Source organism: Pseudorca crassidens, chromosome 1 (assembly GCF_039906515.1).
Source record: "Pseudorca crassidens isolate mPseCra1 chromosome 1, mPseCra1.hap1, whole genome shotgun sequence".
NCBI classification, from domain to species: Eukaryota; Metazoa; Chordata; class Mammalia; order Artiodactyla; family Delphinidae; genus Pseudorca; species Pseudorca crassidens.
Window position 1 is genome coordinate 112995742 of NC_090296.1, and position 27741 is coordinate 113023482.

The 27741-nt window shown below is 50.8% G+C and overlaps 1 protein-coding gene and 1 pseudogene across 5 annotated transcripts; both read right to left on the minus strand.

The window, feature by feature from the left end:
- Positions 1-6251: 6251 nt before the first annotated feature.
- Positions 6252-7292, minus strand: LOC137231912 (glyceraldehyde-3-phosphate dehydrogenase-like; annotated as a pseudogene).
- An 11900-nt stretch (positions 7293-19192) lies between these two features.
- Positions 19193-27134, minus strand: PIF1 (PIF1 5'-to-3' DNA helicase). 5 transcript variants are annotated; one of them, XM_067750277.1, is made up of 12 exons: positions 25793-26414; positions 24803-24935; positions 24593-24718; positions 24321-24474; positions 24115-24229; positions 23933-24039; positions 22576-22715; positions 22097-22203; positions 21308-21395; positions 21006-21151; positions 20194-20385; positions 19193-19983 (listed from the first exon to the last, which is right to left on the minus strand). In XM_067750277.1, the coding sequence occupies exons 1-12, from the start codon at positions 26396-26398 to the stop codon at positions 19924-19926; spliced, it is 1974 nt and encodes a 657-aa protein (XP_067606378.1). In that variant the 5' UTR covers positions 26399-26414; the 3' UTR covers positions 19193-19923. The 5 variants fall into 5 exon arrangements, with proteins under 5 accessions (XP_067606378.1, XP_067606352.1, XP_067606362.1 ...); XM_067750251.1 differs by adding an exon at positions 27080-27134 and having other exon boundaries at positions 19193-20385; positions 24593-24935; positions 25793-26369; XM_067750261.1 differs by having other exon boundaries at positions 19193-20385; positions 25793-26419.
- Between the last annotated feature and the right edge of the window lie 607 nt (positions 27135-27741).

Sequence of the window (27741 nt, forward strand, 5' to 3'; positions counted from 1 at the left end):
TCAAGCATCTTTTCATGTGCTTATTGGCCATTTATATACATTATTTGGAGTAATGTCTATTCAGATCTTTGGCCCAAGTTTTTAGTTATTTATTTGTCGTTTTATTGTCTATTTATTTGAATACTTGCGTCGTAAGAATTCTTTATGTATTCTATATACAAGTCCCTTAACAGATTTATAATTTGCAAACATTTTCTCCCATTCTGTGAGTTATCTTTTCCCTTTCTTGAGAGTGTTCATTGAAGTGCAAAAATTTTTAATTTGATAGAGTCTATTTTATCTAATTGTTCTTCTGCTGCTTGTGCATTTGGTGTCATATCTAAGCATCCATTGTCTAATTCAAGGTTTACTACTGTGTTTTCTTCTAAGAGTTTTATAATTTTACCTCTTACATTAAGGCATTTGATCTATTTTGAGTTACTTTCTGTATATGATATGAGCTAAGAGTTTCAACTTTGTTTTTTTGAATGTGAATATCCAACTGTCTCAGCACAATTTGTTGAAAAGACTATTCTCTAACAATAGAGTGGTCTTTGCACCCTTGCTGAAAGTCAGTTGACCACAGACACACAGGGTTTATTTATGGACTCTCAATTCTATTCCATTGATCTATTTGTCTGTCCTTATGCTGCCACCACACTGTCTTCATTACTGTTGGCTGCTTTGTAGTAAGTTTTTTTTTTTTTTTTTTTTTGTGGTACGCGGGCCTCTCACTGTTGTGGCCTCTCCCGTTGTGGAGCATAGGCTCCAGACGCGTAGGCTCAGCGGCCATGGCTCACGGGCCCAGCCACTCCACGGCATGTGGGATCTTCCCAGACCGGGGCACGAACCCGTGTCCCCTGCATCGGCAGGCAGACTCTCAACCACTGCGCCACCAGGGAAGCCCTGTAGTAAGTTTTGAAGTGAGGAAGTATGGATCCCCCAACTTTGTTCTTCTTTTTCAAGATTGTTTTGGCTATTCTGGGTCCCTTGCAATTCCATATGAATTATAGGATCAGCTTGTCAATTTCTACAAAGGTCTTAGCTGGGATTCTGATACGGGTTGTGTTGAATATGTAGATCAAATGGCGAGTATCACTATCCTAACAATATTAAGTCTCCTGGAACTTCCTTGGTGGTCCAGTGGTTAAGACTCCATACTCCCAATGCAGGGGGCCTGGGTTCGTTCCCTGGTCAGGGAACTAGATCCCACATGCCGCAACAGAGATCCCGCACTTGGCAATGAAGACCTCATGTGCCACAACTAAAACCCGGCCCAGCCAAATAAATAAATAAATATTTTAAAATATATATATATTAAGTCTCCTGATCCATGAACATGGGATGTTTTTCCATTTATTTAGACCTTCTTTAATTTCTTTCAACACTGTTTTCTAATGTTTCTCATTTCTTCTGTTAAATTTATTCTTAAGTATTTTATTCTTTTTGATACTATTGTAAATGGAATTGTTTTCTTAATTTTATTTTCAGATTGTTGATTAGTATATAGAAATACAATTGATTTTTGCATATTGATCTTTTACCCTGAAACCTTCCTGAACTTGCTTATTAGTTCTAATAGTATTTTTGTGGATGTGTGTGTGGGTATCTTAGGACTTTCTATATACAAAATGATGTCATCTGCAAATACAGGTACTTTTATTTCTTCCTTTCTAATCTTGATGCCTTTTATTTCTGTTTCTAATTGCCCTGACTAGAACTTCTAGTACAATTCTGAGTAGAAATAGTGAGAGCAGACATCCTGATCTTAGGAAGAAAGCACCAACTATGAAAGTATTAACATCATATTAAGGATGTGAGCTGTGGGTTTTTTGTAGATGTCCTTGATTAGGTTGAGGAAATTCCCTTCTATTCCTAATTTGTTTGTTTGTTTTTAAATTATAAATGGGTTTTAGATTGTGTCAAATGCTTTTTTTGTTTTGTTTTGTTCTGCATCTTTTGAGATAATCATGTGCTTCTTAAAAATGCTATTGATAAAGTATATTACATTAATTGATATTTGGATATTTAACCAACCTTGCAACGTTCCTGGGATAAATCCCACTTGGTCATGGTCATGGTGTAATTCTTTTTATATGTTGCTGGGTTCAGTTTGCTAATATTTTGTTAAGGATTTTTGCGTCCATATTCCTAAGAGATATGGGTCTGTAGTTTTCTTGTGATTTCTTTGGTTTTTGTATCAGGGTAATTCTGCCTGATAGAATGAATTGAGAAGTGTTCCCTCCTTTTCTACTTTCTGGAAGAGTTTATGAAAACATTGATATTAGTTCTTTTTTAAATATTTGGTAGAATTCATCAGTGAAGACATCTGAGCCTGTAGGTAATTTTTTAAGTTAATATTTCGATGTCTTTACTTGTTATAGGTCTTCACAGATTGTTTCTTCTTAAGTCAGTTTCAATGGTTTGTTTCTTTCTAGGAATTTGTCCATTTATTGGTATCTAATTTATTGGTATATAATGTTCATAGTATTTCTTTTTAATCTTTTTTATTTCTGTAATGTCAGTAAGAATGTTACCTCTTTCATTTCTGATTCTAGTAATTGAGTCTTTTTTTTGTCTTTTTAAATTTATTTATTTATGGCTGCATTGGGTCATTGGGTCTTCATCACTGCGCACAGGGCTTTCTCTAGCTGTGGCGAGTGGGAGCTACTCTTTGTTGCGGTGTGCAGGCTTCTCATTGTGGTGGCTTCCCTTGCTGCTGAACATGGGCTCCAGACACATGGGCTTCAGTAGTTGTGGCACGCAGGCTCAGTTGCTCCGCAGCATGTAGGATTTTCCCAGACCAGGGCTCGAACCCCTGTCTCCCGCACTGGAGGGTGGATTCTTAACCACTGCGCCACCCGGGAAATCCCCCTTTTTTTTTCTTGATAGTTCTAACTAAAGGTTTGTCAATTTTGTTGATCTTTAAAAAAAAACAAAACAGCTTTTGGTTTATTGATTTTCTCTGTTTTTCTATCCTCTATTTCACTAACTTACACTCTAATTTTTATTATTTCCTTACCACTGCTTGTTTTAGACTTAGTTTGCTCTTCCTTTTCCAGTATCTTAAGGTGGAAGGTTAGGTTATTGATTTGAGATCTTTCTTGTTTTATAATATAGGTATTTACAGCTATAAATGTCCCTCTAAGCACTGGTATAGCTGCATCCCATAAGTTTTGGTATGTTGTGTATTCATTTTCATTTATTTCAAGGTATTTTCTAACTTCCCTTGTGATTTCTTCTTTATTTTCTTGTTTTGTATTGTTTTGTTTTCTTTTTGTGTGTGTGTGATTTCTGCTGTGATTTCAGAGTTGTTGCTTAATTTCTACATATCTGTGAATTTTCTAAATTTCTTTTTGTCATTGATCTCTAATTTTATCCCATGTGGGTTAGTTTTCATTTCTGAAAGTTATTTTTCCTGGGTAAAACATTTTAGGTTGATATTTATTTTTCCTTTCTGTATTTTAAAGACTTGGCTCCACTGTCTTCTTGCTTGCATTGTTTCTTTTTTCTTTCCTTCTCATTTTATAAATCAATACTCCTAAGAGGTTAGTATATGTTTCACATGAGAGATACTTAAGTTTTATGTAGGAGTATAATTTGCCTTTAGTCACAGTTAATAAGTCATAAATCATGGATATTACTTGCCTTGTGATGAGCCTAGCTTCACTTGAAAAACTTGGAGAGAAGAGGTTAGTTATATATATTCTCAAATTCAAATTTTGTGGTCACCAATTCTCTTGATTTCCTTTTTGACTCAGTGGTTAAGATTGTGTTACTTAGTTTCCACATATTTGTGGATTCTCCTATTTTTGTGATTCAGTTGATTTCTAGTTTCATTTTGTTCAGAAAATCTTGGTGTGATTTCCATATTCTTCAATTCATTAAGACTCTACTGTGACATACATGTCATCTATCCTGGAGAAATTTCTGTGATTGCTTGAGAAAAATGTAAATTATTCTGCTATTGGGCAAAAAGTTTTATATATATCTTTTAGATCCATTTTTTATAATGTTGTCCAGATCCACAGATGTTTTAAATTGATTTCTGTCTCAATGTTTTTTGTTTTTGTTTTTTTAAAACGTAGATTTTATTTATTTATTAATTTTTGGTTGCATTGGGTCTTTGTTGCTGCACGCGGGCTTTCTCTAGTTGCGGCAAGCGGGGACTACTCTTCATTGTGGTGAGCCGGCTTCTCATTGCGGTGGCTTCTCTTGTTGGAGAGCATGGGCTTAGTTGTGGCACACGGGCTTAGTTGCTCCGTGGCATGTGGGATCTTCCTAGACCAGGGCTCGAACCCTCATCCCCTGCATTGGCAGGTGAATTCTTAACCACTGTGCCACCAGTCCTCAATGTTTTATCCATTATTGCAAGTCCTGTATTAAAGTCTCCTACTATTATTGTGTTTCTCTCAATTTCTCCTTTCAGATCTGCCAATATTTGATTTACATACTTTGGTGATTTGATGCTGGGTGCATATATGTTTACAATTGCTCTATCTTCCTATTGAATGACCCTTTTATCATTATGTAATGATCTTCTTTGTCTCTAGTGACAGTTTCTGGCTAAAAGTCAGCTTTGTGTGGTTTAAATATAGGCACTTCTGCTTTGTTTTGGTTAACATTTGCATGAAATATCTTTTTTCATCACTTCACTTTCAGCCTATGTGTGTCCTTGAATCTAAAGTGAGTTTCTGGTAGACAACAGATCTTGGCTTTTTATCCATTCAGCCACTATGTATCTTTTTGAAGGTCTAATTGTCTCTATTAGGTGATTCATGAGTCAGGTAGCATTCTATCTAGGAACTAGAAGGAGGCCCAGAGGGGAAGACTTTTAGAGGCAAAAGGATGGTGGGGCAAGGAGGTTACTAGCAAAATGAAAAAAAGAATTGTTTCAGGCCAGGTCATCTTCTTTGGCTGGGAAAGGAAGGGTGGGGTGGGGGGGGTCTCATTATGCAGATTGCCTCACTGATTAGTGCTAATTAGGAAATTTAAGGTATTTATTTAAAAACCACATTCCTGGGAGAGGTTGAAAGTACAATTAAGTCTTGGTTTGCTGTCCTGGGGGCAAATAACTCCATTTTGGGCTTGTTACTTCTCTTTAACAATTCCCCCCTTTTGATCAAACTCTCACCCTGAGAGATGTGATCAAAATTTAAGGTATTAGTGCCACTCTGAGCTACGTATCTGTGGATGCTTGGTGTGGTATCCACAGATCATAATGTTTTGTTTAATCCCTGTGACATTCACAGGTCATGGTTCCAGTTTCCTAATCCTTAAAGTGGTCATTCTCCTTGTTCCTTTTCTGACATCCCAGTCTTAGGAAGATCATTTGCTTGACGTTTAACAGCTGTGAACACGCATTTCAAAGCTTTTGAGAGAATATAATGCACGAGGGGGATTTTTATGATAACTATAAGCAGGAGAATTCCCAGTGTTTGGAGTGTACTTTGAAGCCATGGTCCCCAAGACCCAAACCAATCAGAATCAAATAAGTCAAAGAAAGACCCTATTGAAAGAGTCATCTTCTTAAGTCAAGTTTGCTCAATACTGTTACGTAACTGAGTTTCAACTTTCCCAGAAGTATTAACCCAGGTATAACAGGTACATTTGCATTGTTTCTGACAAAAAAAAATCTGCTATCCTTATTTTTGTCTGTTTGTATGTAGTGTGTCTTTTTTTCTTAGGCTGCTTTTAAGTCTTTCTCTTTATCACTTTTTTTTTTTTTTTTTTTGGAAACTAGTATTTTATTAAGGAATCCACTTCTATGACTTATGAAGTCCAGGCTGAGTTAATAGTGATGAGTTCTGGAGGTAATGACACCCAACTCTGACTTTCTGGTTATAACCACTGTCTTCTCTCTCTATCCCAACTGAAATCCCAGACTCATGAGGCCTCCATCCCTGCCCTCCTATTCCTGGAAGATGCCAAAGCCAACTATGTAAGAGCCTTTTTCAGAGGAAAAGACGACTTTTGTCTTCCCAGAAGACAAGCCCTCTACTTTGCTTTATGAGGCAGACAGCAACCCCAAACCACAGAAAGGTTGCGAATTCTCCTTATCACTTTTTAAAAACAATTTTGATATACTTTGGTATAGGTTTTTTTTTCCTTTTTCTTTTCTTTTTTTTTTCTTGGCTGAGTAGAGAGTACTTTATTGATGGTACATGACAAAATAGGGGTCCTCCAAAGTAGGGCTTGGGAGAGCCCCAACTGTGATGGGGTCACAGTTTCTTGTTCTTGGAAACTGTCAAGAACGAGAGATTCTCAGAGTCTTGGGAGACTGAGTTGAGGCAAGGACTCCCCAGCAGCTGAGGACCTCTCTCTTCCTCTCGCGTTCTTAGTAGGGCTGATGGTCCAGGGACTCTTACTCCTTGGAGGCCATGTGGACCATAAGGTTCATCACCCTGTTGCTATAGTCAGATTCATTGTCATACCAGAAAATGAGCTTGATAAAGTGGTCATTGAGAGCAGTGCCAGCCCTAGCATCAAAGGTGGAAGAGTGGGTGTCACTGTTAAAGACTCAGGAGACAATCTGGTCCTTAATGTAGCCCAGGATGCCCTTAACCGACCCTTTGATACCTGCTTTACCACCTTCTTGATGTCATCATATTTGGCAACTTTCTCCAAATGGAGGTCAGATCCAGAACCAACACACTGTGGGTGGGGACATGAGAGGCCACGCCAGTGAGCTTCCCATTCAGCTCAGGGATGACCTTGCCTACAGCCTTGGCAGCACCAGTAGAAGCTGGGATAATGTGCTGGGCAGCCCCATGACCATCACACCACAACTTCCCAGAGGAGCTATCCACTGTCTTCTGGGGGGCAGTGATGGCATAGACTGTGGGTGTGAGTCCCTCCATGATACCAAAGTTGTCATGAATGATGTTGGCTGAGGGGAGCGGGGGCAAGCAATTGGTGATGCAGTAGGCATTGCTGACAATCTTGAGTGAGTTGTCATATGTCTCATGGTTCATGCCCATGACATACATGGGGGCATCAGCAGAAGGAGCAGAAATGATGACCCTTCTGGCTCCACCCTTAAAATGAGCCCCAGCCCTCTCCATGATAATGAAGACACCAGTGGACTCCACAACATATTTGGCACCAGTATCATCCTATTTGATGTTGGTGGGATCTTACTCCTGAAAGATGGAGATGAGCCTTCCATTGATGACAAGCTTCCCATTCTCATCTTTCTGCCATTGAATTTGCCATGGGTGGAATCATACTGGAACATGTTGACCATGTAGTTGAGGTCAATGAAGGGGTCATTGATGGAGACATTATCTACTTTGCCAGAGTTAAAAGTAGTCCTGGTGGGACTCCCCTGGTGGCTTAGTGGTTGGGAATCCGCCTGCTAATGCAGGGGACACAGGTTCAAGCCCTGGTCCGGGAAGATCCCACATGCCAAGGAGCAGCTAAGCCCGTGAGCCACAACTACTGAAGCCCGAGCGCCTGGAGCCCATGCTCTGCAACAAGAGAAGGCCGCGCTCGCCACAACTAGAGAAAGCCCACACACAGGAACAAAGACCCAAAGCAGCCAAAAATAAATAAATTAATTAATTTATTAAAAAAAAAAAAAAGTAGTCCTGGTGACCAGGCACCCAATACAGCTGCATTCGTTTACTCCAGCCTTCACCATCATGTCTCAGTGACACGGCTGGCACTGCACAAGAAGAATCAGCTGTCTTGGGAATTCCCTGGTGGTTCAGTGGTTAGGACTCTGTGCTTTCACTGCCGAGGGCCCAGGTTCAATCTTGGTCTCTCTTGTGCTTTCTGTTGGATGGGGAAGACCAGAGGGCTTGGTATAGTTTCTTTATGTTTATAGTGCTTGGGGTTAATTATCTTAGATCTATGGATTTATCGTTTTTATCAAATTTAGAAATGTTTCAGTTAATTTTTTCCTTCAAATATTTTTTCCTGTCTTCTTCCCTCAGGTTACATATATAGAAATATTAGGTCGCTTGACGTCATCTCACAGCTCACTGATGCCATGTTATTATTATTAGTCTTTTTTCTCTAGGTGTTTTATTTTGGATAGTTTCTATTACTATGTATTAAAATTCACTAATCTTCTGCCATGTCTAGTGTTCTATTAATCCATCTAGTGTATTTTTATCTCAGACATTATAGTTTTCATAATTTCAACTTGGGTCTTTTAAAAAATACCTTCTATATCTCTATTTAACATGGTCAGTCTTTTCTTTATCTTCTTGAACATATGGAATATAGTTAGAATAACTGTTTTAATGTCTGTGATAGGGACTTCCCTGGCGATCCAGTGGTTAAGACTCTGTGCTTCCACTGTAGGGAGAATGGGTTTGCTCCCTGGTTGGGGAACTAAGATCCTGCATGCTGTGCAGCCAAAAAAAAAAAAAAAAAAAAGTCTGTAATAACTCTATCATCTGGGTAATTTCTAGGTAGGTTTCAATTGATTGGTTTTTCTTTTCATTATGAGTCATATTTTCCTGTTTCTTTTTTACCTGCTAATTTTTATTGGTTGCCAGGCATTAAGAATTTTATTTTATCAATTGCTGGATTTGTGTGTGTGTGTATTCTTTTTTTTTTTTTTTTTGCGGTTCGCGGGCCCCTCACTGCTGCCGCCACCCCCCACCCCCCAGCCCCCACGCGCAGAGCACAGGCTCCAGACGCGCAGGCTCAGTGGCCATGGCCCACGGGCCCAGCCACTCCGCGGCACGCAGGATCCTCCCAGACTGGGGCACGAACCCGCGCCCCCTGCACCGGCAGGCGGACCCCCAACCACTGTGCCACCAGGGAAGCCCTGTGTGTGTGTATTCTTATAAATGTCCTTGAGCTTTGTCCTGGCGTGCAAAAGTTACTTGAAAACAGTTTGGTCCTTTCAGATCTTACTTTTGTTAGAGGGGGCCAGAGCAGTGTCTAGTTTTTTCCCACTTCGAGCCAAAACTTCTTCTGACGCTGGCTCTACTCAGTGTCCCGTTAATTGTGTGGTTTCTACTCTGGTTTGTGGGAACCAGCGCTATTCGCAGCTCTCTGTGAGCTCCAAGGATTATCCTCTCTCATCCTTTTGGGTGGTGCACACCGTGCTTTCTGGTGGTTTCCTCACAAGCATGCACTGAGCAGAATGACTGCAGAGGTACCCTGTGTAGAGCTCTAGAGTTCTCTGTGTGCAGCTCTTGCCCTTTTGGTTCTCTGCCTCGTGTTCCGTACTCCCAGCTTTTCAGTGTCTTCTCAGTGTGGGGAGGCTGCCAGGCTTCACCTGCCTTCCTCTCGCTGCGCTCTGGTCTGGAAACTTTCTTCAGGCGGTGAGGTGGGGCATTTCTAGGGCTCACCTCATTTGTGTCCTCACTCCCAGAAGTCACTATTTTTCCCTGTCTGGCACCCGATGTCTTGAGAACCACCGTTGCACATATTTTGCGGGGTATCTTAGTTGTCTTAGGTGGGGATGTAAATCCAGTCCCTGTTACTCCGTCTCAGCTGGATGCAGAAATCCTTATGATCTTTGGTTGATTTGTTCAACTGGCATTTACTGAGGGCAAGCTCGCTGTGTGCCCACCTCACAGCAGGCTTGCTCATCTCCAGACACTCCAAATTTTCCTGTCTCAGGGCCTTTGCCTGGGCCCTCTTCTCTGTCCAGAATGCTCTTTCTAGCTGTACTTCCCTCCCTCAGCTCAAAGGCCTTCTCAGACTAACCTGTGTAAAGCGAATTGCTCTCTTTTATTTCCACCACACTTATGCTTTCCTTTACAGCTTCTTTTACTAGAATGTAGGCGGGAATTTTTGTCCAATACCCCACAGCCAGCTCAGGGCCAGGCACACTGTCAGTGTTCAATAAATATTTATTGAATGAGTGCGGTCTCTGCATATTTCAGGGTACCTGTCATATAACAGAGCCCAGTCAACTTGGAGGTGCTTGGCCGGTGGGAACACAGCTCCCTGCCTGAAGGTGCCCAGCAAGGAAGGGAGACCAGGCCCCTGAACTGAGGCCCCCCTCAGCCGCGCTCTCCTTAGTGATAACCGAAGGCCCCACGTGCCTGCCTGGGAGGGCTGACAGGTGGGGCTGATGAGTTGCAGACCCAGGTCTCCGCCCAGCACAGAACCAGATGCTGGGCAGGAGCCAGACATGACACTGTTGTCTTCAAAGCCCCTGTCCCACCCTAGGCCCTGGGTGGGGATTTCAGGCCTCACCAAACCCCTCAGAGTGTCTGCCACCAGCCTCTGGGGAAAGATGGAGCCGTGCCCTGGTTCTAGTCCCAGATCTAGTCGTGTGACCGTTGACAACTATTAGAATGCTCACAGGATGAGAGGTCGGCTCTATAAAGTAAGCAGTACTTTGTAAACTGCAGACCTTCTACAAGTACTCACTGAGCCTTAGGAAATTTCCCCTACTTTTGAGAGAGGAAGGGACTGTTTAAATGAGATGATGTATATAGACTGCTTAGCGCCAGGCTTGGGACTTTGTGTTTGTATTCTCGCTACTAACCAGCTGCCTACCTCTGGCTGAACAACCAACAGCCTGCACCCCCTCAGCTGGGGGCCTTGATCCATCTGTCCTCAATAAGGATTATAGCTACCATTTTTCGAGCATTTACGAGGTGTCAGGCCGTGAGCTCAGCACTTTGCGTGCATCATCTAATTCTCTCATCATAGGATGAAATAGTTGTTATTACTTCCCAATGAGGAAACTGAGGCTCAGAGACATTAGGTAATTTTCCCAAGACCCTGAAACTAGTAAGTGGCTGAAGCAGTGTTCAAACCCAGGGTGGGAGGTCTCCAAGCTTCTAGGTCCTGGCTTCTCTTCCCTTAGCATTCTCTTCTAATAAGTGGTATTTCCTGCCAGCTACTCCTTCCTGGGCCTTTGGGGAAGGCTTCTGAGAGTCCATTTGGCCAGTCACTGGATCAGGGCAAGACAGGGTCTAAAACCTCCAGCTGAGAGTCTGCCCCGAGGCCCAGCTATGAGCTTGTGGAGCTGGGAGTGAGGAAGTCTCTGAGAGTCAAAGAAAATCCCATGTTAAAAACACCGCCCTGGGGCTTCCCTGGTGGCGCAGTGGTTGAGAGTCCGCTTGCCGATGCAGGGGACACGAGTTCGTGCCCGGTCCGGGAAGATCCCACGTGCCGCGGAGCGGCTGGGCCCGTGAGCCATGGCCGCTGAGCCTGCGCGCCCGGAGCCTGTGCTCCGCAACGGGAGAGGCCACAACAGTGAGAGACCCGCGTACCGCAAAAAAAAAAAAAAAAAAAAAAAAAACACCTCCCTGGGGGAAGGAGAGGGGTTTGGGCAGGAACCCACAGACCCAAGGGTTCACTCAGCAAGTGCCTGCCAGCTGGTTCTCCAGGAGCGGCCAGTTGTACCTTCCCCACAGGATGGCAGGAGCTGCAGATACAGGCAGGCGAGTGAATCTGGCCCGTGGGAGCTCCACATGGGCAAGGTCACTCTGATGGGGCCACCCAGGGGGCCTGGCCTCTCTAGGAGGGGATGGAGCTTGAATCAGCCTTGGAGCACCTCACCAATTTGGATGAAGGAGTGGGGGTGGGATGGGCAGCCTTTTCAGCACAGAGAAGCCCTGAGTGCCACTCAGGCCATCCCACCTTTCCTGGGCTCCTGGCCTGTGCCCCACTATGTGTCTACACCACAGTCCCTAAGTGAGGGGTCGTTAGTGCTTGGTAGATGAAGAAACTGAGCCCAGGGTCCAAGGCTGCGGGTGGGATGTGCTGAATGCCAGGTGATGAGTTGGATTACTCTTAGGGAGACCGTGGAGGGCCATGAGAGATTCCTAAGCATCAGTAGGTTACCTGGGCAATGTCTGGGGCAGCTTATTGCAGGGGACGAGAGCGGAGGCTAGAGACAGTATAGAGGCTGTTGGAGCAATGTTTTTTTTTTTGGCTGTGCCGCACAGCATGTGGGATCTTAGTTCCCCGACTAGGGATCGAACCCGCACCCCCTGCCGTGGAAGTGCCGAGTCCCAACCACAGGGAATTCCCTGTTGGAGCAATTTTGAGGGGCTATGAGGCAGACCTGGGCCTGGGCGAGAGCTGGAAAGGCCTGGGCGATGGGGCTGGGCTGATGGGAGGTGCAGAAGATGTAAACAGTAAGGGATCTTAAAGACCATCTACCCAACCCACTTGTTTTACACAAGAAAACTGAGGCCCAAAGAGGGAAAGGGGATTGTGCAAGGGCAAACAAGAGGTAAAAGGTAGAACCAAGCTAGAAAGACCCTGAAAAGTTCAAGGACACCCCACCCCGATTAAACACTGAGCCGAGTTTCCTCCTATAATTGACCCTTCTTCCCCTGGGATCAAGCCCCACCTGAGGTTACCAGGGGTCCCAGTAAGACCCAGCTCAGCTTCTGTCTCACTGTGAGCCCCCGGGGCCTCTCCTCCTCTTCCCTGGGCCACAGTTGCTCATCTGTGAAATGAGGCCATTGGACCAGCTGACCGCATTGGCCCCTATCTGCTCTATGTGCCCAGAGGAAGACAAGGCTAGGGCTTCTTCCTCACTCTGGTCCCCCACCCCCTAGTCCAGCATGACACTGACACGCGGGTGGGGCTGGCCTCTTGGGGCTTACATGCCTGGGGAGGCAACATGATCTGTAAAGGATCCCTGACCCTCTCCTTTTGAACCCCAAAGAGGGCGTCTCCGTCATGTGAGGACCACAGGGGGATTAGGCGGCCAGGACACCTGGGGGAAAGAGGAAGAGAAGGAAGCGGGAGAGGGAGGGCCTCCGGGCCTCAAGGGGGAAGAACAGAGTGTCTGGGAAGGGCCCTGCGGGGGGTCCTGCAGTGAGAAGGAGCCTAGCCTCGCTGCTTCACTCCTTCGGAGGAGTGTGGGACATGCCACTTTCTGGCTGTAAGTTTCTGAGTACGTGACCAAGTTAAGGTGAGCTAATCCGGGGGCCAGGCCAGAAGCAGGGGGATGCCTGGGCCAGGAACCTGGGAGGAGGGGAAGGAGAGGTGTGGTTGGCCTGGAGAAAAGAAGAGGGAGGCAGAAGCAAAGGAGTCAGGGTCCCTGCCTGAGAGCTATGCAGGCAGGAAGAGTGTGGGGGGGACTTGGTTTTTGTTTTCGTTTTTTTAAATTTATTTTTTATTTATTTATTTTTGGCTGCGTTGAGTCTTCGTTGCTGCACGCGGTCTTTCTCTAGTTGCGGTGAGCAGGGGCTACTCTTCGTTGCGGTGCGCGGGCTTCTCATTGCAGTGGCTTCTCTTGTTGTGGAGCACGGGCTCTAGGCACACGGGTATCAGTAGTTGTGGCTCACGGGCTCTACAGCGCAGGCTCAGTAGTTGTGGCGCACGGGCTTAGTTGCTCCGTGGCATGTGGGATCTTCCCGGACCAGGGCTCGAACGCATGTCCCCTGCATTGGTAGGTGGATTCCGGACCACTGTGCCACCAGGGAAGTCCCGTGTGGGGGACTTTGAATGATGCCTGGTCCCTGATGAGTCACTGTCTGGTGTCACATACAGCCCCAGACACAAGGAGACCTGGCATGGAGGGGCAGAAAGCATAAATTTGGAGCAGAGCGAGGCCTAGATTTCAGACCTTTCCACTCACTAGTTGTGTGGCCCTGGGCTGGTCTCTTGGCCTCTCTGAGCCTCTGATTCTAGAAGGGAATAGCAGTTGTTTCATCCTTACTGGCAGGCTGTGAGATCAGATGTCAGTCTTACCCCAGACCCTCCCACTCCCCTTGCTGGTCAAATGCCACTTCTTCACCCAAGCACGCCACCCCCCAGGCCTTGGGAGTGGCATTATTCCTCAGTCTCCCACACCACCACAGTCCCTGGGGCTACAGGAAGCCTTCTGGGAGTGCCCCAGTCCCTCTAAAGGGGTTGGAGCCAATCCAGGGCCTGTGCAGTGAGGGGACCAAATGGGAGGCTGGGGTAGGGAGTGCAAGGACCCTCCCAAACCTGCTTCACCACCGCGTTCCCCCCACTCTCTGATGGGATATTTGCAACTCCCTCCCCTTTTTCTAAGCTCAGGCCCTGCTTGTCTGTTCCACAACAAGGAGTGAATGTTATTTAAAAGGAGATCAGGAGATTTGCCTTAAATAGGCATGGAGTGCAGTGCCAGGGCCCAGGGTGCAGGGCGGGGGAGGAGGCCACCCTGGGTGTTGGAGAGAAAGGACTGGAGCTGAACAGAGAGAACACCCTCCCTAAGGGTGTGCACAGCCCTTCACAGTTTACCCAGATTAGTCCTGGGCTGTGGTGGATCGGTTACACGGGGCTTATTCTCACCCTACCCCCATTCTGAGGATGGGGAAACTGAGGCCTAGCTGACGGGTGTGCTAGTTGCCAGGTGGCATCTGAGGAGGATGCCATGGTCTTTCTGCTTCAATCCCCAGGAGCTGGGGCCTCCAGCAGCAGGGAGGAGGCCCCTGCAGGGTTGGGGGGTAGGTCCTGAGGCCTCCCCCTGACACCTACCCCCACCACCAGGTCCCAGGCCTTTGGCTCCTGCCCCTGGGTTGCCCCTGCTTGCCCTCCCAGCCCCAGCTTGTAACTGGATGCCCTCCTCACTCGACACCTTCCCAGGTGAGCTGGGGCTCTGCTTACTGAACCCAACACCAGCTGGGGGAGGGGAGTGAGGGGGCACCCCTGGCGCGGGCATCTGCCGGGAGGCTGCGAGGCTGCAGGAGGGAGCTGGAGGTGGTGGGAGTCCAAGGAGTGGAAGGTGGGCTGACTATCAGCCTCCTCCCCGCAGGGCTAGTCTGGCACCCGGGTTCACTGCCCCATTCAGGGTCTCCTACCAAGCCCCTCCCCTTCCATCTCATCCCCTCCCAGCCATTTATGTCTCAGCAGGTGATGCTCTTGGAATCCTAAAGAAATGGAGTCTTGAGTGTGGGGTTTCAGGAACAAAGCTAGGGGAAAGGAAGCAGCGCCTGCTTCCTCCTTTTTGCAAAGGTCCTGAACACCAAGGTGAGGCTTCAGACACCTGGGTGCCATCCTGGCTCTGCCATTTACAGCCCTGTGACCTTGAGCTGCCCACCTTCTGTGAGCCTCCTCTGTAAACTAGGTCTAAAGATCCCCCTCATAGAGTCATCAAAGATGCTCAGATAAGAAGGTGGACAGAGGCAAGAAGAGGGGCAGTTATGATACACATAGTCACCGACCAGGGCTGGGACTCAAGTTTGTTTTGGGAAGGAGAGGGGACAAGACCTCATTCTCCCCTTCCCCTTAGAGGCTGGGCACAGCCTGGGTCCTCCAGGAGGGAAGACTGAAAGAGAGTTTACTCTGGGCTCCTGCTAATTCTCTTTGTTATTCTCTGGCCACCCTAGAGGCTGGGGGACAGGGGGAGGGAGAGATGAGGAGGGTTGCAGGGTGGCCTCTTCAGGTAAGTGCAATAAAGGCCAATAGGAACTAACCATGAGGGTTTACCACATGCCTGTCCCCACCCCAGCTCTTTACCTGTCCTAACTCCATGGCTAATGATGAAATTTGGGCTGAGGTTTTAGGCAGCATGTCCAAGGTTACACAGCAAGTTGTGGAGCCAGTATCTGGCTTCAGTGCCCTCTGCTGACCTTGCAAATATCCCAGGACCCTGGGACTTGGGTTCCAGACCCAGCCTGCAGTGTGACCTTGGCCAAGTCACCTAACCTTACAGGGGATTAGTTTCATTTCCCCATAAGGTGGGGATAATGTCCCACTCTCCTCTTGGGGTTATTGTGGAAAAACAAGGGGGCTAATGAACTCAAACCATGAGACAGTCAACAGATACCTGGTACTAGCTTCTCAACAAAGAAGCTTCCCTATGCCTACTGGCCGCCCCAGCTCCTGAGGTGGCCCACCCAGGCACAGAGACTGGAAGACAGAGGACCCGACAGGTCTCTGGGCAGAGACCGACTGACAACTTGGCGCCACCTAGTGGTGTCTGGTGTGTGGTGCTTGGGGAGCAGGAGGCCCACTACTCTGGGATGCAGCGGTCTGAGCACCACCATTGGCCCTGTAGGGGTGAGCAAACTGTGCCAGGATCTCAGAAAGGAGCAGCTCATGCCTCGCTAAACCCTCCCCATGCCTCCGACTGAGGGTAGGGTGAAGGTGGGCCCTCCACCAGTCCCTCTGTCTCAGCCCCACCTCTTACTCCCTTTGGACAGCTCTGTGAACACCAAGTGGAGTGCACAGGGTTCCAGTTCCAGCTCTGCCACTGCCTAGCTCCCCAGGCCTCAGCTACCTCCTCTGCAAAATGGGAGTAAAAATCCCCACCTCTCAGGGGATGGCACTGTCCCTGAATTCTTTAAATATCAAACATTTTATGAAGTGTCTCCTTTCTAAAGTAATTGTGCTCAGTGCTTTGGTGCACAAAGACATCTAAGCCAGGTCTCTTGCTACTGTGGGGTCTCCAGTGTCTAGCCAGCACCTGGATAAATATTTGTGAAATGAATGAATGAATAAATGAACGCACAAGACGGGCAGGAGGTCTCCTTTATCCCAGTGTGACAGGATATTACTGAGGATGTTTTCTTGGTTCTGTCGGTCCTTATCCCTCCACCCCGCCCCCAGATTCTAAGTGGGGTCACCAGGCTTCTTTGTCTCAAATCTGGAAGCTATCTGAGGACACAGTGTTTCCTGGCTTTTGCATCCTAGGTCCACTTCCTTGAGGGGATTACGTTGGGGGTAAGGAGAATCAGAGAGGAAGGTCTCCAAGACAGGGGAGGGTCCAGTGATCAGAGGGTCCCCTGGGAGTACCACAGGGAGATGCAGGGTTCCAGAGGGCATGGTGTGAGGCCCCCAGAGAGGTTATGGCTCTGGGAATGCCCTCCCCCACCCTGCCCCCGGGCCTGGGCAGAGTTATGGCCTGTGGATGCTGGTCACTGCGGGTGTCAGCAGCTACCACGAGGCCCTGGAGCTGAGAGGCCTGCTCCTATGAGGCCTACTCCTGCCTGCATGACCCTGAGGGTGGGGAGCCCCCAATCCTGACTGAGATAGGGGTTTCCCTACACCCCCCAGGGATTCAGGTTTAAAGTTAGATTAAATGAGATGCCAAGAAAATAAAGAACTGGGAGGTTCCTTGCACACCTCCCTCATGAGGCAGTCTACTCTCATGATCTGGCCTGAGGGGCAGGGATGTCTGGAGCTCCCCCTCCTATGAACATGTTTGCCCTCCTCCAGGGGCCTTCAGGAGAGCATCCACACCTTGAGAGAGGATTGCTAAGGACAGGACTTTCTGGTGCCCAGTCGGTCTCATGAGGAAGACATCTTTAAGCAGGGTGAGTTCATCTGAGAGCAGGGAAAGCTGAAATCAGTCCCTGCGGAAGGGAAAGGGGCTGGAGGTGGTGGGGATGCCTCAGCAGTGTAAGTTGAGGGGCGGGGTCAGAGAGGAGAGTCCCAGGAGAGTGTACAGAAGAAATAACTGCATCTCCAAGACATCTTCAAGAGCCTGGCTCTGGAGGATGATGGGAGATTCATCTCTGGGCAGAAGCCCTGGTCCTTCTTGCACCCTGAGAGCATATTCAGCCTCTTGTCAGTGGCTGCAGGCTCTGCAGGAGACCAAGCTCAACCAGAGACATGCCCACCTGTGTAGCTCAGGACTCCTTCCCTGGTGGCTGTGCTCGCTGTCCAGGGGTGGTCGCAGAGGTCCTCCTGGCCAGCTGCTCCCAGCTCCACCTTCAGTGACTAGCCTCCCTGGTTCCCACTGGTTCCCAAGCCTGGGTTTCTGGGCTTCATATCAGTTCTTTGCGCTAGGCTTCTGTTCTGCCACCTTCCTTTCCCGCTCAAGTTATCTTGACTTGGGAACACCCTGATCCTTGAATGGTACCGCATTTAAAAGCCCCCATGGTTGCCCACTTGTGTGTGTGGGGTCACCCTGATGGGCTTGGCTTCTCCTAAGACTGTCTTGTATTTGGGGCAGAGGAAAGGGTTCATGCCACAGAAAAACAGTTGATTCCTCAGGGTCAGGAAGGGTGGTGGCAAGTGCAAGGCAGGCAGGGGTCATCCAGGGGGCCTGGCTGGCACCCCTTTAAGGCCCCACATCTTGTTTGCCAAAGGAGCCAGTGTAGGAACAGGCAGGACTGTGCTCTACGGACACCACGGTGATGATAACCATTAGTCATCATAAATTTCATTTATTTATTTTGGCTGCGTTGGGTCTTCGTTGCTGCACGTGGGCTTTCTCTAGTTGCGGCGAGCGGGGGCTACTCTTCGTTGTGGTGCGCGGGGTTCTCATTGCAGTGGCTTCTCTTGTTGTAGAGCACAGGCTCTAGGCGCGCAGGCTTCAGTAGTTGCGGCACGTGGGCTCAGTAGTCGTGGCGCACGGGCTTAGTTGCTCCGCGGCATGTGGGATCTTCCTGGACCAGGGCTCGAACCCGTGTCCCCTGCATTGGCAGGCGGATTCTAAACCACTGCGCCACCAGGGAAGTCCCATAAATGTTAATAACAGCTACTGATTGACCTCCTGCCATGTGGCTGGCCTTTCTCCCAACAAACCTATGTGGATGTCAGTTACCACCTGCACTTTATAGGTAAGGACACCCTCTCAGAGTGGTTGTGTAACATGCCTAAAGTTGCACAGCTGGTGAGTGGTAAAACCAGGATGGAAAGCCAGGTCTCTCCCCAGTCTATAACCATCAGTCAAATTCTCCACAGGCTGTGCCTCCTCCACGAAGCCCACCGTGAATGTCTGAGGCCCTGTAGCCCCTCTGAAACACCATGGCACTGAGCCCCCATTTAAGCAGACACTCCCTGAGCACCCAAGCTTTGTGTGCTGGAGCCCCTGCTGGCTTTTGGGAGACAAAGACAAACACCTTCAAGCACCCGAGATTTCATATCCCCTAGCAACCAGCATGGTTTCCGCCTTCTTAAGCTCTCCCACCATTGGCAATTTTACATTTAACTAACCGTTGCTCTCTAGAGCTGCCACTGCACGCTTCCACTATAACCTGTATTTATCAGCCAGAACTGATAACCTTTTCACTCATAAGCAGTGAACCTTAATAGTCTTTGCCAGCCTATGAGGGCCCCTGAGCAATTTACATATCAGCTGAAGCTATGATGGTCAGAACATCCAAGCTGGAGCCCCAGTAAGGCACAAAATGAGAAAGTTTCAACCGAGGCCCCCGGCATTTGGACATTGTGACAGGCCCATTTCCCATCGTGTGAATTCTCTAGTGTGTCCTTGTCAGACTGTTGGGTGACGGCAATTCGCTATGAGTCACCAACCTCAGGTAACTCAGCTTTGCCAAATAACCAGTGATACTAACAAAAGCTCATATAAGGGTGCTCTGAGCTCAGCCATCAAGGCGTTAACAGACACCTCTGTGTGACCAGGTATGCGGGGTGGGGTAGGGGTAGCACCCCGGAAAGGGTCAGCCAGTGCCCCACGTAGGGGTTCTTAAAGGGACCATAAGACTCAACTCACAGTCCTCACACAGTTCACAGGTTTATTTGTCCAAAATAAATACAGTCTGAGAACATCCATTTCAATACTCCTACACACGACTTCTTCACCAAAAGAGCAGCGTAAGATACAGACACACAGTTCGCAGTGCATGTTCTCAGGTTAGGCTCAGGAGGGTGTTTGCCCTGGCTTGTGCTGGGCTGGGTCTAGCTGTGAAGATCCCCCCGCCCCCAGCAAGGTTCCCTTCTCTGCTTGGGACCTGAGTCCCCTGCCAGGACCCCTACAGCCTGTTCCTGCTCCTGGAGGACCTGCCACCTCTCCTCTCTGCAGCCTAAAGAGAGCGGCATTCACAACCGTGTGGCCCTGTGGCCAGCCCCTCGCAGAGAGCTCTGTCCTATAACACCAGCTACCGCTGCAGGCCCATTGCCGACTCCTGACCCCGGAAGCAGCTCACCCCGGGCAAGGGGAAAAACTGAGGCACAGCTGGCAAATGGATGGGAAGCACTCTCTCCTGAGCCCTGCCAGGAGACTGAGAGCCCCTGATGAAGGGAGAAAGGGACATTCACTACCCTCCCCCAGGTATCCCCTGGGGCCTGGCCCACCAGGGAGCAGGAAGAGGGGGAGAGCACCCTTTGTCCTCTCTTTGCAGATCAAAGGTTCGGGTCCACATTCTCCTGGTCTGAGGCTGCCTCATCGTCATCTGGGGACTCCTATATCAGAGCCAGAGAAACCCAGTCATGGGCTTGTGCCACCCCCGGGTCGTAGCCTGGGGGCCAGCATCTCCTTCCTCTCGGCCCTGCTGCCAACGGAGCCAGAGGAGGCTCTGCCACCCCCTCCCCATGGTCCTTTGGCCTTCCCTCTGTCCTAGCTCCCAGGCTGCCCACGGCCACATGGCCCACCATTGGGTGACTCCCTCTTACCAGGCTGAGGCCCCTGTCCTGCCGCAGGGTAGCATAGAAGCTCAGCACACGGGGGTCACAGCGAATCACCATGGGGTCAAAGTCCAACACACATAGGCCCTGCAGGCTGCGGGCCCGGGAAAGGGCCACATAGGCCTGGCCGCTGGCAAACACACGGCCCAGAGAGATCTCCACGCAATCCAGGGACATGCCCTGGGGGATGGAGGGACAGGGCTGGAGCCAGCTCAGGCTGAATTCACTTGTGCCCAGGAACCTGACCCCACCTCCACCAGCCCAGCTATTGCCCCTGATCTCCTTGCCCAGTCCAGAGATTCTGAGTCAGAGAGACAGGATGATGGGTGTCTGAGTAGGGGGGTGTCCAGGAAATACAGATCCAAGATAAGAGTAGAGGGATAAGGGTGAAAGGCAAGAGCTCAGGTCTGGGTCAGACAGGCATAGAAATGAATCTTGGCTCTGCAGGGCACTAGCTGTGTGACCTTGGACAAGTTACTTAACCTCCCTGAGCCTTGGTTTCCTCTTCTGTAAAACAAGAACAATTATTACAACTATACCTCCCACAGTTGTCGTAATATGTTAAAATTAACATATCCAATAGTGGCTCAGAAAATGGCAGGGCCCGAGATGACAGAGGGGAAGTGTATGTGTCTAGGAAAGAGAGAGGAAGTGGGATGGGAAATGCACTAACGAAAGGTTTATTCTACAGCTGGTCTGGAACTTTCCATCCAGGGCAAGTTCAACCCTCACAAAGCCTCTAAGACCCCCCCGCCCTTCAACATGCCCCAGGCCTATCCTGCCCCCGTCCCCACACTCACCTGGCTCTTGTGGATGGATATGGCCCAGGCCAGCTGGAGGGGCAGCTGCTGCCGGCTGAGAAGCCGGCCCCCAGTGGCCTGCACCATCCAGCGGTCTGCACGGATGACCTCGGTGACTCCACACAGGAACCGCACCTGGGGCAGCCCTGAGGGAGGCGTGGAGAAGTCCCACCTTTCAGTCCCGCTCCAGGGCTCCAAGGTGAGGACAGGCCTCACCTTTCCATGCTAGCCTTTTCCTCTGCACACTAACCCCAGGGCCCTGCTGCAAACCCGAGCAGTAGGACTGCTCCCCTATCACTTACCTCTCCCCTCGGCTTCAAACCCAACTACTACCCCTCGGGCACCATTTACCAGGCCCCGAGACACTGCCAAGTTCTTCACCAGCATCACCTGCGAGAGAAGGAAAACTGGAGGCATGGACAGCAGGGCATCCCTACGCCTGGCCTCAGCTCCAGGGGTCGCTTCGGCAGATCTCTGAGGCTGGGGTCTGTCACGGAGGGGCACTGAGTCTGCTGGGGCCCCTGCGACAAACTGCTTTATTTCCTTAGGTCTCAGTTTCCCCTTGTGCCAAAGGGGAATGACATTTGCTCAGTTTGCCTCAGAAGGAGGGGGTAAAGAACAATAAGGTGACAGGGCACAATGACCATGTCTATTAGAGGGAATGTGTATGGACCTCAATCTTGAGGGATAGCCCTCTTCCAACCACTGTGCCTGCATTTCCCCCTAGGTGCCCTTTGGAACCTGAGAAAAGGATCCCACCCGCACCATTGTGGAAGGAAGGAGGATGCTCACAGTAGAGGCGACACTACAGAAGACAACTGAGTGCGGTAGGTATTTTACTCTGAATTTAGAGATGGGGAAACCCAGCTTCAGCAAAGGAAAAGGATTTGTCTAAAGCAACACTGCCTGGAGCTTCAGGTGGAGGAAGAGGAGGGCAGTGGAAAATGGAAAGCAGGAAGGTGACTGGGAACAGGAGGGAAGAAGTTTGCTATGGTCACATCTGGGCCCTCTGGCTGTGGAGCAGCCCGTGCAGAGGGGCTAGGATCAGGGAGGCCGATGCTCACAGGGTCTAGGCCCTGCTTCCCACTCACCTGAGCCCCCAGCTTTAGCTGAAGGAGCCGGCTAACGGGACATTGGGTATCCAGGGTCCGGGCTTGCTCAGGGTCACTGTCCATGGCCTCAAAGCTGTGTACCTCACCTGGGAAAAGAGAGTTGGGCAAACAGATTACAAGTCACTGACTTGTGGCTCAATTTCCGAAAAAACACATTAGACCAGGGCATGGAGAGAGGTAGTGAGCACAGCTCAAACCTAGCTGGGCTTTGGAATCAGAGGCCTGGGTTCAAGTCTCATTTTTAGTGTTTATTGGCTGAATGACTTTGACCCAGGAAAGGTCACATCTCTCAAAGACACAATTACATCTGCAAATGTAAGGGACTTTATGGTCACAGGGGCTGGGACCGAGATATCTGAGATATCTAAATGACACCAAGGGCCCAGGCTGCCTGGGGGGCCATGCCTGCCTGATGGCCTCTCCCAGCTGGTCTGGCCCAGCCCCAGCTCCCTGCTCACCTGGTAGTTTCTGCAGCTGCCTCTCGTTAGTAAGGGCCACATCATCCTGGTGGGTGCAGAGCCTCGTGGCCACAATCCCATCTCGCCCCACCCTGTGGGCAGCCGTGGCCCGGAGCTGGCGGGTGACCTCATCTGAGCACCTGCAGAGGCCAGGCTATCAGGGCAGAGCCTACCTGAACACCAGGGAAGGCGGGGCACGTGGGTGATACGGCCCATGCAGCAGGCCGTGGACCAGGCTTGGGGACTGGATGGGGCACCAGGGCAAGATTTGCTGGTTCCCCAAGCTGGCCAACTTGTTCCTTCCTCACGTGGACCCCAGACATGGAGAATGAGCACGGGGGTGGTGCTTGGCTGTGATCATGGGCAGGCACCCTTCCCTGTGTCTGCCCCCAGGTTGGAGCTAGCCGCTCCCCTGAGGAAGTTAGATATGAGGAGTGAGCATAGGCCACAGATTTAGAGACTGAGGTGAGGCTCTGATGTTGATACCCTGTAATACTGGTACCCTGTAATCAGATTGGTCTCCAAGCTACAATTTTCTAGCCCCTTGCCTGCTGCCTTAGGGGAAAAAAAAAATCTAGCCTGTGTTTCTATTTTCCCCACTTCAAGCCTTCCTCCAGGGAAGTCTGGGTGCTGCAGCAACTCAAGTGAGAGGAGGGGGAAGAAGTTGGAAACACCTCTCACTGTTCTGCCACTCAGCCTTTCTCTTGTCCCCCACACTTGCTGGTGTATGCTGTGCACCTTCCTACCTGCCTCCTGTCCCCAGGCATAGAAAGCCCCTCACCACCACCACCTGCTTCCTTCATCCCATCCCAATCTGACCTGGGTCCCAAGACCCAGCTGCGGTCCATATCTTCTGCCGTCCTGGCCTCCTTTCCACTCCCAAGTTAGAGTACCTGTAGCATTTCAACCTTTTGTCCTAGCTGGGGTGGGATCATGTCTGCAACCTCCTCTCCCCCACCAAGTGGCCGCACAGGCTCAAAGAGTAGAAGGAACTTGGGTTTTAGAGTCAGACCTGAGTTCAAATCCTAGCTCAGCCACTTACTAGCCATGACTTTGGACAAGTCACTTCACCTCTTTGAACCCCAGTTTCTGCATCTGTAAAATGGGAGTGTTAACATCTCTGAATAACTCTTGTGTCTCCATCTGCCCATAATTCCCTGAGATGTACTCTGTGCCAGGCCCTGTGCTGGATGATAGGGACCCAACCCTGGGGGAGGCTGGGCCCCAGTGCTCACAGAGTGACCATCCCCAATGGGGCCATGAAGCATTTCTCTCCCTTCTCTGGGTTCCTGTGCTCCTCTCTGACCCACGCTTGGATCCGCATCCCATGGCCCCTTCTCTATTCAGCGGGGCCCACCTGCCCAGCCGCACAGCTTGCAGCAGAGAGATGAAGGTCTTGTCTGTCTGCCTCCACACCTCAGTCAGCTCCAGGGTCACTGGGACACATCTCCTCCAGCTCTTGGCCTGGTGGGGGCAAGATGGGGCGTCAGGGAGCAGAGCAGACCCCTATGGGGGTTAGGGCCAGAGGGTGAGTGCTACCTGGAAGCAGAACTGCGGGGGCTGGGATCCCTTTGTTACAGGCGGCAGCTGCAGGAAGTCCCCACAGATGATGAGCTGGATCCCTCCAAATGGCTTGTTCTGCTGCCGGACAGCTCTGGAGAGGAGCATGTGGTGCTTTAGGCGCTGGGGTGAGCGAGTTCCACATGGAAGACCACCAGAACCCAGTCCTCACTGCCCATACTGACCTGGCCACGGCCTCCAGCTTATCAAATAGGTCCGCTTCCACCATGGAGATCTCATCAATGACTAGCCGCTGGCAGTTCAGCCAGCCCTGCCGCACGCCTGGCCGCTGGGCCAGGGCCACACACTGGGCCAGGGGAGCCTGACCCGAGCCAATGCCTGTGAGTGACACTATTCAGCCTGGGCTGAGATCCCAGCCCTGTCTCAACCCTGACCTCTCCTCTCTTCCCACCTGCCTGGCTTGCTCCCAGCTTAAGTCCCAGAGGCTCTCACTTACCTGCAAAGGCATGGAGGGTAGTACCCCCGATGTGGCAGGCTGCCACCCCAGTGCTGGCAGTGGCCACAGTGCCTGTGGGAGGCAGTGAGCCCAGGATACGCTTCAGCAGATAAGACTTCCCCGTCCCTGGGCAGAAGGCAAAGTCAGGGCCACTTCTCCTCCATCCTAGCACACCACTGTTCTCCCCACACCCACTCTGCCCCCCACTACCTGCACTCCCAGTGAAGAAAATGCTCTGGCCTTTCAGGACAACCCTCAGCACAGCAGCCTGTTCCCTGGAAAGCTCTGGTTTGGTGCGGGGCAAGCTCAGCTTCTTCACAGGCAGGGGCCACCTTGGGACTTCCTGGGGGGATAGGGCTGTCTCAGGGCCTCCCCACATTCCCTAGGCATTGCCCCCTCCCTTCTTGGCCTGGTAGCCCTTTGTGTCTCTGCTGGCTTCTCTCCTTGGAGCCCTTGGGCAGCCTCGGTTCACCTGGAGATCTTGCCAGTAACCACAGGGGTCCAGGTCTCTCCTTGAGGAAGGGACCGAGGCTGGATCTCCACTGACTCCTGGTGCCCTGAAGACCCCAGTGTGCAGGTCCAGATTCTCCTTCAGCTTTCTCCCCTGGGTTCCCTAACTCTCCTGGTTCTCTTACCCATCCTTCCTTCTCACTACCCTTCCTGTCACAGATGTGTCTCTCTTGCCTCAAAACACCCAAGCAAAACCCTGCCTAGCCAGGGCGCCTTCTTGCCGCATCTCCTTCTTCTCACCAGCTTGTCTCAAACCTCTGTGGTCTGTGATCCATTTGTTCCAGTTCCCGAACACTGTCAGACCCACCAGACTTTGTCCCCCTATCTGATTGGACCTGTTGGCTGCCCCTACACAGCTGACCGCTTCGTTCTCTCCAAAACCTCCTCTCCTCCTCCAGGGCGACCAAGTTCCCACTTTTCTTCTGAAGCACCTTCTCTGCTTTCTCTTTTAATGTGACCTTGGCCCCCTTTTCCTAGTCTCCTTACTCAGTCTCAGGGATTGCACCATGAGAAACATGCACAATTCCCATATTCCTGTCATTCTCATAAGTCTGATGAGCATCTCGTCTGAGATAACCAGTAGCCATCTGAATACCTCCACCATCTTCCCCCCACACTTGGGCTTTCTCGGTCTCTTCCGTCTCAGTGGCACACCCACTCCCCAAGGCGTCCCCCCTTTCCTGTCCTCACGGTGCCGGGCTTGGCCCCGGACCGGGACTCCGTGGGCTGCTTCACCGGCGTGGAGTCCGTGACCCAGGTGGCCGCCGCGCGCCGCAGTTCCTCGGGCTGCACCGGGCTGATGGTGACGAAGTCGCGGGGCCGCGGGCCAAGCAGCTGCGTGCGGGCGGAGGCCGGCCCGGGACCCGGGGCCGCGGCCAGCTTGAGGCGCAGAGTGCGCAGGAAGCGGCGCAGGCGGTCAGGGGGGCAGTCGGAGAGCAGCAGCTGCACCGCGCCGGTCCGGGGAGCGCCGTCGGCGGGAAGCCGCAGAGTGCTGCGCCCGGACGCGGCGAAGCGCGTGAAGAGGCGCGCGGCGCGCAGGGGAAAGCACCGCGGCCGCCCCGCGGGCCCGGGCGCCTGCAGCCTCAGCATCAACTCGCGGCGCTCGTTACGACCCAGTCTCAGCTCCGCGGTGCGCAGGGCCTGGCGCCTTCGCGGCTGCCCGCCCGGGCTCAACTCCTCCACAGCAACACGGCACCGCAGCTCCGCGTCCGCGCATTCCGCTGCCACTGCCTGGGTGCCCGACAGCATCGCCACCAACTCTGCAGGTCTGCAAAAAGACCGGAGCGCAGGGGTCATCACAGGTGGTATAGAGGTCAGGACGGAGAGCCGGGTCATGGCCACAAAGGGTCCCGGGGCTGTCACTGGTAACACAAAGAGTTCACGGAGAAGGTAAAAGGGTCCTGGGGCGAACCGGAAATTCTCTTAGAAATTACTCTCCTACACAATAATTTCCAGAGCGGCGGATGGGCGGCGTCGAGTACACCCAGGGTTGGGGAACCTCGGCTGTCCGACAAGGGCCACAGAAGGGATCCCCTGAGCAGAAAAGAAGCCTGCTTCCAAGAGACCCAGGGCGGGCACGAGAATCCTGAGTCTCCCCCCCCAGGAAGCAGGGGACGTGTGGAGGTAAGCAGGGGACTGACATGTAATCAGTGCCTTCTGTCTTCCAGGTACGTTCACTGGTTTATATGCAGCCAAGCAGGTCTCACTATTCCCCGTGTACAGAAGTGGAAAACAGGCTGAGAGAGGCCACAACGGCTGGTGGGAGTCAGGGCTTGTGTGATTCTGAAGCCCCGGCGCTTCCCATCTCCAAGGTGGGATGGGGTAGAAAATATTTGGCTAGGGAAATCGCGGAGGGACCCTGGCGTCCGGCTTTCCGTTCACCCACCGTCTGACCCACTCGTACGCACCCTCCCGGCAGGGACCCCTTGAAGAGGCAGGCGCTCTGCCTCCCACCTCTAGGATCGGGTGAACACTCACTTGCGCCAGCACTCGGGCGAACAAGCTGAACAAAGTCGGCATGCAGTCAAAAGTAGGGACACTAGAAACTTTCAAATACTGGGTGTAGAGAATCACCCTATCACCGGCCGGATCTTTAAATTTTCCAGCCAATCAGAGACACCGGGCGTGACAACGAGAGTGTCTTTCTTTGGGTTTCAACTCGCGGGGCTTGGGCTGTACCAATAGCACGCCGGAGGAAGGAGGCTTATTGTGGTGGCGGAGCATACCAAGTCGCGCGGACTAGTGGGTGTGGTGGGAGGAGGCGGGGACTGCAGGGGGGCCGCGCGTGGTGTTGTGTCACCAATCGCGTCTTTGAAGGTTTATTTTCAGAACCATACCTCCAACGCGCACTCCCTCCTCTCTAGCCCTCGCACTAAGGCTGAACTTGGCCTTGCGGAAGAGCTGCCTCTGATCCCTCTCATCTCTGTTTACACTCACTGGACCTTTGCCCATTTCTGGGCAGACCCCCCCAAACCCTCGCGCGCGCGCGCGCGGACACACACACACACACACACACACACACACACACACACCCATGGCCTACTGCTGTCGCTGCCCACCCCGCCCCCAACAGCTCTTTACACGCTTATCTGTCTCTGTAACCATCATTTTACGCATTTGTCTTTCCCATGTGTCTGAGA